The 11,802-nt window shown below is 57.6% G+C and overlaps 1 protein-coding gene across 1 annotated transcript; it reads left to right on the top strand.

Moving 5' to 3' along the window:
- The first annotated feature begins 1,806 nt into the window (after nucleotides 1-1,806).
- ECE1 (endothelin converting enzyme 1) lies at nucleotides 1,807-10,524 on the top strand. The gene is made up of 18 exons (XM_009289555.2): nucleotides 1,807-1,873; nucleotides 1,962-2,048; nucleotides 3,045-3,186; nucleotides 3,769-3,981; nucleotides 5,356-5,480; nucleotides 5,775-5,987; nucleotides 6,081-6,272; nucleotides 6,815-6,957; nucleotides 7,039-7,153; nucleotides 7,385-7,495; nucleotides 7,733-7,831; nucleotides 7,943-8,020; nucleotides 8,417-8,520; nucleotides 8,728-8,838; nucleotides 8,967-9,034; nucleotides 9,113-9,303; nucleotides 9,396-9,491; nucleotides 9,774-10,524. The coding sequence occupies exons 2-18, from the start codon at nucleotides 1,962-1,964 to the stop codon at nucleotides 9,948-9,950; spliced, it is 2,265 nt and encodes a 754-aa protein (XP_009287830.1). The 5' UTR covers nucleotides 1,807-1,873; the 3' UTR covers nucleotides 9,951-10,524.
- The last annotated feature ends 1,278 nt before the right edge of the window (nucleotides 10,525-11,802 follow it).

Here is an 11,802-nt window from a genome sequence, read left to right on the forward strand (position 1 = left end):
TTTTTTATTTTAAAGAAAACAAAGGGGGGGGGGGGGGGGGAGAGAGAAACAAAAACCACCCTGTTTTGACCCCAAAAAGGGGTGTTCCCCCTTCACAAGCTGGGGAGCAGCAAGGGGTGGGGAGCACCCATGGGTGCTGCTTTGCCCCCATGCCCCCACTGGGGGGGGGGGGAGGGGGGGAGCGGTGCTAAAAGTACCTCCCGGACCCAATTTTCCCCAAATTAAGGATGCTGGGGGTTGATCCCAGTGCCCCTCAGGGGTGTTTTGGGGGGTGTGTGTTCATCCCCAAATTAAGGATGCTGGGGGTTGATCCCAGTGCCCCTCAGGGGTGTTTTGGGGGGTGTGTGTTCAAGCTCAGCTTGGATTCTCTGATGTCTAATGCGGGGTTGAGCCAGCATGTCCCCAGCGAAAGGAAAAAAAGTGGGTGGGTGGTTTTTTTTTTTCCTTTTTTCCCCTTTTTCCTGCTGTTTTCAGGCTGGGGCAGGCAGGCGGGGTGGGGGATCGCTGAAAAAACCTAATTTCCTCAGGAAACGGAGTGAAAGCCTTGGCCGAAAGCTGGGACTCCAGGAATTTGGTGCTTTGGAGCCGTGGGGGCTTCGTGGATCCCCCCCGCCACCGTGCGAGCGGGGATTTGTGCCCGGAGCTGCAAATTTCAGCTATGTGCAAAAATAGGGGGGGGGGAAGTGAAAGGGGATGGAAAAAAATACAATATAAAATGAGATTTCACCAGCGATAAAATCCTGCAGTTAAAGCTTTTTCCCTCCGCCGTTTGCAGGCTCGAGGCAGGCACCCAGGGGTGATTTTGGGGCTGGAAACTGAGCTTTTTGCACAACCACGGAGGGAAACTGCCTGTGTCTTTTAACCCTTTTTCCTCCCCAGGTGGGTTTTGTGGTTAACTAAACCCAGGCTGCGACTCAGGATCTGGGGAGAGGATGGGATTCGTTATTAATTGTGCAAGGGGAGGTTTGGGAAGGCCGTTATCGGAGACGGGGCTGAGAACGGGAGCTTTCGTTGCATGCACGTTCCCGCCAGGGGAAACTGAGGCACGGCTGTGCCATGTTCGGATCAACTCGGTGTCCCTTTGGGGACAATGGCAGCGGGACGGGGACATCTGGATGGGTGCAAACCCCCGCCCTGCGCTGTGTCGGGGGCGAAGGGATGTGACTGGTGCCACTCGGCCCATCGGTGGCAGGGGCCGGGTTGGGTTTGGGTGTGCTCACCCCCTCGGCGGAGGGTTGTTTTCCACGACAGGAGACAATCCGGCTGGGTGGCAGGGCCGTCGTGCCAGGAGGGGAGGAAACGGCGGCGGCGGCACGATAAGGGCCGGCTGCCAACCCGTGAGGTTTCCCCTCGTTTTTCTACTGGGGGGGGGAGGGCAAGATAAGAGCCGGGCACTGGCATGCAATAACACCCGGGGGGCCAGTGAGCTGGGAAGGAGCCCGTCGGCAGCCTGAATTCAAGGTGCCGTCACCTTTGGGTGCTCAGAGGGACCCCACGGGGTGTTTCGGGGTGTGCATGGTTTGCAGGTGGGGCGTGGAGCGTGAGCAAGCCAGTAGTTTTGGGGTGAAAAGCCATTTTCTCTGCTACCAGCCTTTCTCAGGTCCCCGGCATACCAGGGGTCCCTGGCACAGGGGGGTCCCTCTCCCCGTTTCGCGGCCGGGAGCCAGTGGAGGAGGAACCGGCTTTATTCCAGGCTGAAGGGGCGGTTGCACAACCCGGCCCCGGGGGAAAGCGAGGCGGGTTCGGGCTTCGCTCAGCTTTTGGCTCCGGCCCTCGTCGCTTTCCATAACCTTCCTCCGGCGTTTGTTTAGCGCTTTACCACCCCGGAGCCATTCGGGATTTGGCTCCCTGGAGGAGGAGGCAGCTTTAGGGGGTGCGTATTCCTTCCTCGCCCTCCTTCCTCCTCCTCTTCCTTGACCCGGAGCTGCTGAACACCTCCATTTGCCGATCTCCCCGTGCAGATGTCGACCTACAAGCGGGCGACGTTGGATGATGAAGACCCCCTGGACTCCATCGGCGAAGGCGATGGGTACCCCAACGGCTTCCAGGTAGGGCTTCATGTGTGTTTTAGGGGGAAAAAAGGGTATTTCAGGTCCTGGCAAACAGCAGGAGCGGGGCGGGGGTTGCAGGAGGGTTTTCTGCCTGGGACCAGCCTTTCCGTGGGGCAAAGTGCGGCGTGGGCAGAGCCGTGTTGGCTCCCACCGGCGCTGCCCTTTGCTCCCCTCCAGGCACCTGGAGCCAGCGACAGGGGAGCCTGCGGGGCCGGATCCTAGCTCGGCTGTTTGCAACGCCCCAGCACCCAGTTTTTCTGCTGGCCAAACCCTTTCCTGGCGTGGCTGGGGCGAGCAATTATCGTGGCAGTGGGAGCTTTGTCCCCGCACAAAAGGGGATTAGGTTAATTCCTCCCCAAGCAGTGGGAAAGCGGCTTAAAAAGGGCCAAGGGTGGCGAGGAAGAAAAAACCAAAACAAACAAAAAACCCCACGGGCTGCCAGCGTCCGGCCTCACTGGGAAAGATCTGGGGCCGGAGCGATGTTCTTTGTGAGGGCCCCACTCCCAGCCCCATTGGTCTCTGCCTAGAATGGTGTTTTCTGCCCCCAAAATCAGAGCTCCGCTGTGTTTTCGCTTTCCCTGGCGGGGCCATCTCTGCTCGCCGTCGCATTGGGATGTTTCCTGGGGATGTTTTTCGGCTGAGTGGGAGTATCCTGTTACGGCACTTCCCGCCGCCACCGTGACCCCCACCCTGTCCCAGCGCCGGTGGTGGGGACGGGGACCACCCGGGGGGTTATAGCCATGCTCAAGGAGGGGTTTGGGGTGGCACAGGATAGCAGGTGAGCCTGCCGAAACGCTCGCCCCGCTCCCTTTCCTGCCATTGTGCCGCCCTTCCTGGTTGGTTTCTGGAAAGCAGCTGCCGCCTTTCCCAGCCTGAACCACGCCGGATCCCTCGCCGGGGGACAAATTCGTGCCGTGGGCTGTAGGAAGCAAAATGGAGGATGCGTCGGTGGGTTTTTCCGCTGGTGGGGAAACGTCGCTGCTTTTCCCTCAGGTGAACTTCCGCGGCTCGAGGAGCAGCCCGGGGTGCTGGGCTGAGCGGACGCATGCCGAGAAGCAGCTCGTGGTGCTGGTGGGGGTGCTGGCGGCCGTGCTGGCGGCATGTCTGCTGGGTCTCATCTTCCAGTACAGAGCCCGTAAGTCCTCTCACACCGCGCAGAGATCCTACTCCCTCGACCGGGACGGGTTGCTGGGGGGTTCCCTGGGATGGGATGCTCGGGCATGGGGTGGGGTGCTTGAGCACAGGATGGGATGCTTGCCTGCATCCTTCACTCCAGGGTGGGATGCTCGGGCACAAGGCAGGGTGTTTGCCTGCATCCCTTGCCCCAGGGCAAGACGCTCAGGTGCAGGATGGGATGCTCATCTGATCCTTTACCCTGGAGCTTGATGCTTGGGCACAGGATGGGATGCTTGCCCACATCCTTCACCCCAGGACGGGATGCTCGGGCACTGGGCAGGATGCTCGGGCATAGGATGAGATGCTTGCCTGCATCCCTCGCCCTGGGACAGGATGATCGGGCACCGGGCAGGATGCTCAGGCATGGGACTGGATGCTCGCCCACATCGTTTGCCCTGGAGTGGGATGCTCGGGTACGGGGCGGGATGCTCTGGCACCAGATGGGATATTTGCCCACATCCCTCGCCCTGGGGTGGGACGCTCCCCGGTGCGGCTCATCGCTCCGTGGCGGAGGAGCTGAACCCATCGTGCCCACCCCCAGGGCCACCCGCCGTGTGCCTGTCGGAAGCCTGCATCTCCGTCACCAGCTCCATCCTCAGCTCGCTGGACCGGGCGGTGAATCCCTGCGAGGACTTTTTCGGCTACGCTTGCGGGGGCTGGATCAAGGCTAACCCCCTCCCCGATGGCCACTCACGCTGGGGCACCTTCAACAACCTCTGGGAGCACAACCAGGCCATCATGAAGCATCTGCTGGGTGAGTACGCGGGAGCGGTGGGACCCCCGCGGTGCTGAGGAGCCCTGTTAGGTCCGGGGGATGCTGAAAACATGCCCGAGGGGATGTAAGGTTTGACTTAAACCCCAGCGTCAAACCAATCCGTGACGCATGCGCTGCGAGGACGTTGGGAAGCAGATCCTGGCTGTGTTTGCTATCCTGGATGCCCCTGGGATTTTTGACCGTGGTGTTGCAGCTCTTCGGCACCAAGTAGGGGAAGGGTCCTGGCCTCGGCTCCGCAAACCTCATGGCGGCGTTCCCAGGAGCTCTGAAATTCAGGATTTGCACCCCAGACTACATCCAGAGGCCATAGCACCCCAGTATCACCCCAAGGATATTTTTTTTTCCTCCTGCTATAGCTTCCAACCTTTGTGAGCAGTCTTTTTGGGGGGCTGGCTGCCAATCTGGCCATTTTTTGGGGCCAAAACTCCCCCAGCGGAGGGATGATCCCGGGCTCAGCCTATGCGTGCGAACACTGAAGCAGGGTGGCTTATCCGAGCAACCAGCGGGGATGGTTTGTTCAAGCTTTGAGCAAACAACTGGCTCCTTATCAGCACTTTCCACTGCGCCGGGGCCGATTATCTGAAAAGAGAAGGTTTGGGAAGAGTGTTGTCCTTCGGGAGAAGGGGGGTGGCGCGGGAATGGCTTCGTCCCCGGCTCTTCCTGCAGAAATCTGGTGCTGGTTTTACCGGGAGAAGGGACCGGGCCTCCAGCCAAGCAGTCGCGCTTGGCATTTCCTTGAATTCCTGGGAGCCGAGGGACCTTTAGTTAATAAAAACCGCACAGCTGGGAAGCCAAAGGTGCAAGCTGTGTCATGAGGAAAATAAAATAAAAAAACCCAACAAAACCCCAAAAAACCTCTGGGTAAGCAGAATTTACGGGGGGGGGGGGACACACACATAAAAGGATGGTTTTGCAGGCGGAGGAGAAAGATGGGTTTATTGTTCCTTCTTGCAGGAATAAATAATATGGGGCTGGGGAGCGCCAGCACGGGGGCAAGGGCAGCGCAGGGGGGTTGGGTGACGCTGGGAACATCAGAGCTGCTGGAAAAATGCTTTTTGTTTTTTCTTTCTTTATCTTTCTGCTCCAAAGAGCTGGAGCAGTGGCTGCGGGTGGGAGAGGAGATGGGGGCAGGAGGCCAGGAAGGGCTGGGAACCGTGGGATGCTCTTGGGGGCACGGAGGGGACCAGCGGGGCAATCCTCGGTGCCTTTTCAGAGCCTGGCTTTGCCCAAAACAGGGCTGAATATTTGTCCGGTGGAAGGGTGGGGGCTCCGGCGTGCATTGGTAGCCCCACAGGGGGACGGGTGCCCATCCCCAGGGACCCCCTGTGAGCCCCCCCCCGGTACCTTCTGCAGAAAACACCACGGCCAACGTGTCGAGCGAGGCGGAGCGCAAGGCGCAACGTTATTACCAAGCTTGCATGAACGAGAGCAAGATCGAGGAGCTGCGTGCCACCCCGCTCATGGAGCTCATCCAAAAGGTTCGTCCCCTTCCTTGCGGAAAAGCTGTCTTCCCTCTGCAAAATGGGGGAAAACCCCTCGTTTATGGGCAGTCCCAGCACCCACCAGACCCCATTCCCAGTGCTTCCCAGGGAAGAGCATCCCCCAGGGCAGGCGGGCAGAGAGAGGCAGGGATTTATAGGCAGGTCTTGCCTCTCCTGGACTTTTTAGCTCCGTTGCAAGATGTTTCTCCCCCAGGATGGGTACTGGAGGGATATTTAAGCAACTCCAGATGGTCATTCCTTAACCGAAAGCTGGTTGCTGTCTGTCCCCAGCTGGGTGGCTGGAACATCACGGGTCCCTGGGCAGGGGACAACTTCAACGCGACGCTGCGGGAGGTGACAGCACACTACCGCACCTCGCCCTTCTTCTCCGTCTACGTCAGCGCCGACTCCAAAAACTCCAACAGCAATGTCATCCAGGTGGATCAGTCGGGGTTAGGCCTGCCGTCGCGGGATTACTATCTGAACAAGACGGAGAATGAGAAGGTAAGGTCGTCAGGGGAAATCTAGCTTTGCCGGGGAGGTGCTGTGGGTGAGTGGCACCCATCATGCTGATCTCTCCCCCATCCCGCCACGTAGGTGCTCGCCGGGTACCTGAACTACATGGTGCAGCTGGGGATGTTCCTGGGAGGCACTGACGAGGAGTCGACGCGGCAGCAGATGCAGCAGATCTTGGACTTCGAGACGGCATTGGCCAACATCACCATCCCGCAGGAGAAGCACCGGGACGAGGAGGTCATCTACCATAAAATGACGGCTGGAGACCTGAAGGTAGGGATGGGGTTGGCGAGCCTCCCTGCTCCACTGTGGTTTGGGAAGCAGGGCTGATGGGTGGAGGTGACGCAGCCCCTCCGAGGAAGCCCAACATCAGCCAAACACCGCCTGGGAAGCTCTTGTGCAATAGCTTGGCCCGTGTCCTCCTTGGGGAAATCCCACCCTGACCCGCTCCTCCCAGCCTCCGGACCACCCCTGGGGCCGGTGGCCGTCCCGCCACGGCACTAACGCCCTCCCGGCGCTGCTGCCCTCAGTCTGGCTGCAGACGTCAGCCCAGTCACCTCCCTGTGTCCCCAAAGGGGCCCTAATGGGTTGTGTCAACATTTTTGACACCCGCCCCACTTTCTTTTCCTTTGCGAGAGGAAATTGTTTACTCCCCTCTGACCTTTGGAGGATGCTGCTGTTATGGGAACCGGTCTTTTGCAAAATCATCTGAATCCCTCAAACCAGGGGCTGATGCAGCAGCTTCCAGCTTGGGAAGCGGCTGCCACCCCCCTCCGATGGTTTTCGGATCCATAGCGGTGGCATGGCTTTTGCAGGAGCTGGCACCGGCTGTGGACTGGATGCCCTTCCTCGCCACGGTCTTCTACCCCGTGGAGCTCAACGAGTCGGAGCCTGTCGTGGTTTACGCCAAGGAGTACCTGGAACAGGTCTCCGACCTCATCCTGGCCACGGATAAATGGTGAGAGCCCCCAGCCTGTGCAGAGGGGTGCCCAGGGTGGGCAGGCGTGTCCCGCTGCCCACTTACCACCTCTCGCTGCAGTCTCCTCAACAACTACATGATCTGGAACCTGGTGCGGAAAACCAGCCCTTTCCTTGACCAGCGCTTCCAGGACGCCGAGGAAAAATTCATGGAAGTGATGTATGGGACGAAGAAGGTGAGGGGGAGCCCCCGATGCCCCCAAATCACCATTAAAATGGTGACAGCTTTTTAAGCAAAGTCCCCATCATGTTGCATCCAAAAAATAGGGATGTCGGGCAGGTTTTAGGGTGGCAGCTCTGGTGCAGGGGGATGGATGTGGACCCCATCTCCTGGCAGGGCAAGGGGGTGGGAAGGTGGGGGGGCTTCGGCTGTGCCACTGCTGATGACCACCTCTCGTCTCATGCAGACCTGCCTCCCGCGCTGGAAGTTTTGCATCAGCGACACGGACAACAACCTGGGCTTCGCCCTGGGGGCCATGTTCGTCAAGGCCACCTTCGCCGAGGACAGCAAACAGGTGGTACGTCCCCAAGCAAGCAGCGTGTGAGCCACCACGATGGTGGCCGGCTGGGGCAGCCAACGTTTCTCTGCCCACCCTTTGTCTACCGTGCATCCCTGTTCACTGGGTTTTTCACCGGTCCGCATGCCGTCTCAGCATCCCAGCCTCTTCCTGCCCACTGGTGCGAAGGGTCCTTGACCTCTCTGCAGTGGGAAGCTGGCTCTCTGGACCAACGTTGCACCACCTCGTTTTGTCTAGGCAGAGGAAATGATCACAGAGATTAAAACAGCCTTCGAGGAAAGCCTGGAGACCCTGCAGTGGATGGACGAAGAGACGAGGAAATCGGCCAAAGAGAAGGTGAGGCGCTGGCAGCAGCACCGGGGAGGAGAAGGTGGTGGTGGCGGAGCTGGGCGAGCCTGTCCTTTCATCCCTGGCACCAAAAGCACTTTGGTCCTTGTCACTCCCCAGGCAGATGCCATCTACAACATGATCGGCTACCCCAAGTTCATCATGGACCCCAAGGAGCTGGATAAAGTCTTTAATGACGTGAGTTGGTCAGATATGTCCCCTGGGTCTCCTATTCCCCCCTCCATTAGCGTGTGTGGGACACGGGTCCATCACCATGGCCTCAGGGCAGCCTTGAACCCCAGGTTTTCTCCAGAAGGGTCTCACTGATGTCCTTGGCCCTTCTCCGGGGACTTCCCAGAGAGCTGCGGGCCAGTCCTGGGGTGGCTGGGGCTCTCGGGATCCCTGCCCGGGAAGAGGAGGAGCCGGTTTCCGTAACGGTGATTCATTGCCCTCCCGAGACTCCGCAGATGTTGGAGAGGGGGGGAAACAAGAGCGGCTGCCACTCAGCTGGCTCCGGAGGCTCAAACATGACCATGGAGGAAGGAGTGGGGCTAGGCGATCACCACGCGTCACTCACGCCTTGCTCTTTTGCAGTACGAGGCCGTGTCCGACCTCTACTTTGAGAACGTCATGCAGTTTTACAACTTCTCGGCCAGGGTCACCGCAGACCAGCTCCGGAAACCACCAAACCGGGACCAGTAAGTCCTCCGCTCCGCTTCCCCGTTGCGCTCAGCGGGGAATATCACAATACCTGGAGCACTGGGATTTGGTGTCCACCAGACCACGCTGGGTTTGGGGAGTTAAATTTGGGCCAACGGCTTTGCACTGTCATAAGCCGATGGTGTCGGAGCAAACATCAGCAATGGGTTTGTGCTGCCCCATTGGCCGCGTTTGTGTCCCCGCAGGTGGAGCATGACGCCTCCGACGGTCAACGCGTACTACTCTCCCACTAAGAATGAGATCGTCTTCCCCGCTGGCATCCTCCAGGCCCCTTTTTACACCCGTGCATCTCCCAAGTAAGAGCCTAGGGAAAATGCGGAGGGCAGGATTCCCAAATTTCCTCCGGTCCCAAAATTTGAGGCTAAATTTCATGGCTGCGGGGAGCAGCGGCTGCTCTCTAAATCTCAGCATCACCCTCCTGCAGGTCACTGAATTTTGGTGGGATCGGCGTGGTGGTGGGCCATGAGTTGACGCACGCCTTCGATGACCAAGGTATGGCCAGGGCCAGGCAGGTGGGCTGCCGGTGGGGTGGTCGTTGAGGTGACGAAGGACCCGCTGTGTTTTTGGCAGGTCGGGAATACGACAAGGATGGCAACCTGCGTCCCTGGTGGAAGAACTCCTCGGTGGAGGCCTTCAAGCATCAGACAGCATGCATGGTGGAGCAGTATGGCAACTACACCGTCAATGGCGAGGCCGTCAATGGCAAGCACACCCTCGGGGAGAACATCGCCGACAACGGGGGCCTCAAGGCTGCCTACCGGGTAGGGCCACGGGGCTGGGGACATGCGGCGGGTGGCACGGCGTGGTGGGATCGGTGTTGTCCCCTGAGCCTGCTGTGGTCCCCGGTCTCCAGGCATATGAAAACTGGCTGAAAAAGAATGGGGATGAGGAAACCCTCCCGACCCTCGGCCTCACCAACCACCAGCTCTTCTTTGTTGGTTTTGCCCAGGTAGGTCACTCGGTGGTGGGCAGCGAGGATGGACGCACTGTGGGCATTTGCAGGCATGCCCACATGGTGTTGGGAGGGTGTGACAGCAAAACTGAGGTCTCCAGAGATGCTACGTGGTGAATGGAGAACCAGGTTGGGGTGCCGCTGGTTAAAAAGCGGGACAAAGTTGGAGCTCGAGCTCTGTTGGTGCCCATCACACAAGCGGGGAGGTCTGATTTGGCACCAAGTGGTGCCCTGTGGTTGCAGATGCTGGCGCTCACGCCTCTCGCCCTCCGCTTGCAGGTGTGGTGTTCGGTTCGCACGCCGGAGAGCTCGCACGAGGGACTCATCACCGACCCCCACAGCCCCTCGCGTTTCCGCGTCATCGGCACTGTCTCCAACTCCCGGGAGTTTGCAGAGCATTTCAGCTGCCCCCTCGGCTCCCCCATGAATCCCCGCAAGAAGTGCGAAGTCTGGTGATGGGCGAGCACCCGAGGGAACCAGCTGCCGATTGCTTCGTCCTCTGCCGACGGCTGAATTTCCCCGGTTCTTTTGAGAGGCTCAAACCACTTCTCCGTGCAACGAACTGCCCAGCTCTCAGCCGGAGCGGCGCCCCGCGTCCCCGGTATCGTCTGAGGTTCGATCCACTGTGAAAACTCCTCATCCCCTCGCTCGTTTGTGAAATGACTTCAATTTGGGGGTCTTCTCTTTCCCACCGTGACTGGGCCACGTGTCAAGGCACGTGCGTCCACGGGCACTACCCCGTATTTACACAGGCAGTGCTCCAGCCTGACCCACCTGCCCGGCAAAAGCTTCTTCAGAGGCGATAAAGGGAACGCTGCAGCGCAGGCGGGTTTGGCTGCGTGTCTAAATACACCTGATGTACCTTCCTCTCTCCAAAGATGCGCACATGAGGATGGAGAATATTTTAAGATATATTTTTTTTGGGGGGGGGGAAATATATATATTTTTTTCATGCGTTGTAGAATACACTGGAAAATTTCAGGGAAAATGCATTTAAAAGCCTTTTTTTTTTTTTTTTTTTTTTGTGTCAAAGTTTAGTTTTTTTATTATTTTTTTTTTTTCTAATTTCCCTCCCCCCAGCCACTATAAAACACAAGTCCTGCCTTGCCTACAGTCAAAATATGAGAAAAAAGCAACAAACGGTGAGAACAAATATGGGAGATTAGTATATTTATTAATTTTTTTTTTACTCAATGCAGCTGTAGGTGCAGCACCCTGTGGTGACAGTCCCTTGGCTGGGGAAGCTGGATTGGGCTGCCCGGGCTGCGGATGCAAGTAGCTGACCCCGGATCCTGGGTTTCTTTGGGAGGGACAGTCCTCGGAGAATGCTGATGGGAAAATTGGGGACAGCGGGGCCTGGGGGACAGGTCTGGAGGATGCTGCGGGTCACAGAAAGGCTCTGCTAGGATGCTGCGACTCCTGGCATTAGCTTTAATTTCGGAGTGCGAAGGGAAAAGTTGACGTGCCAAAGATGTAACCAAGGTGGTGACGGTGCGGATGAAGCATCTGGTTCTCCCTCCTGTCCCCTCTGAAGCAAGGTCAGCCCTGATTTCCTGGCCCAAAAGCTTCCCCAGACAAGCGCAGGTGGTTCCTGCCGCTTGCTTCGCTTGCCACCGTGCCTGGCCTCTGTGCCCAGGAAACTGCAAGCCCCAAAATCATGGCACAGCCCCAAACCTCCATCCCCCTGCGGCTGGTTTGGCACTGGTGCGAGATCTGGCCAGGATGGGGGCGAGGGGCTTTCTTAAAGTGGTTTTTTTTTTTTGTTTTTTTTTTTTTTTTTTTTTTTTTTTTTTTTTTTTTTTTTTTTTTTTTTTTTTTTTTTTTTTTTTTTAATATTCCTTTTGCGGATATTCCTTTTGCGGTTTTCAGAGGAAACCACTGACAGTAGCTCAGGTGCTGTGTGTTGTCTCGTGGGGTGCCTTCTTGCTCTAGACAGAAAGCAAAGATGTAGAGGGATTTTTAATATTTATATGTAAAAGGAGGGATGGGGGGGGGGGTGTTTTGTAACTATTTTTTCACCCTACATGTGGGGCTTATCGTAACTGAAATAAATACTTTTTACTGGGTCTGGAGCTGCTCATGACTTGTTTTTTCTGATAGCAGGAGAGCCTTGCATCCCTCTTATCTGCATTTTTCTCCCCGTCCACACCAATGAGACAAAAATTGTACTGACAAAATTGAGCTGAGGCAGCTTTTCCCAGCCTGCACTTGGTGTCTGCTGCCTCTCTCAGAGGCTAAAGCCAGGCTTTTGTGCCCAAAAACCTCACTCTTGCTGTGGGTGGTTGTTTGCTTTCCACCTCTATGGCAT

The sequence above is a fragment of the Aptenodytes forsteri genome, unplaced genomic scaffold (assembly GCF_000699145.1).
Source record: "Aptenodytes forsteri isolate BGI_AS27 unplaced genomic scaffold, ASM69914v1 Scaffold61, whole genome shotgun sequence".
NCBI lineage: Eukaryota > Metazoa > Chordata > Aves > Sphenisciformes > Spheniscidae > Aptenodytes > Aptenodytes forsteri.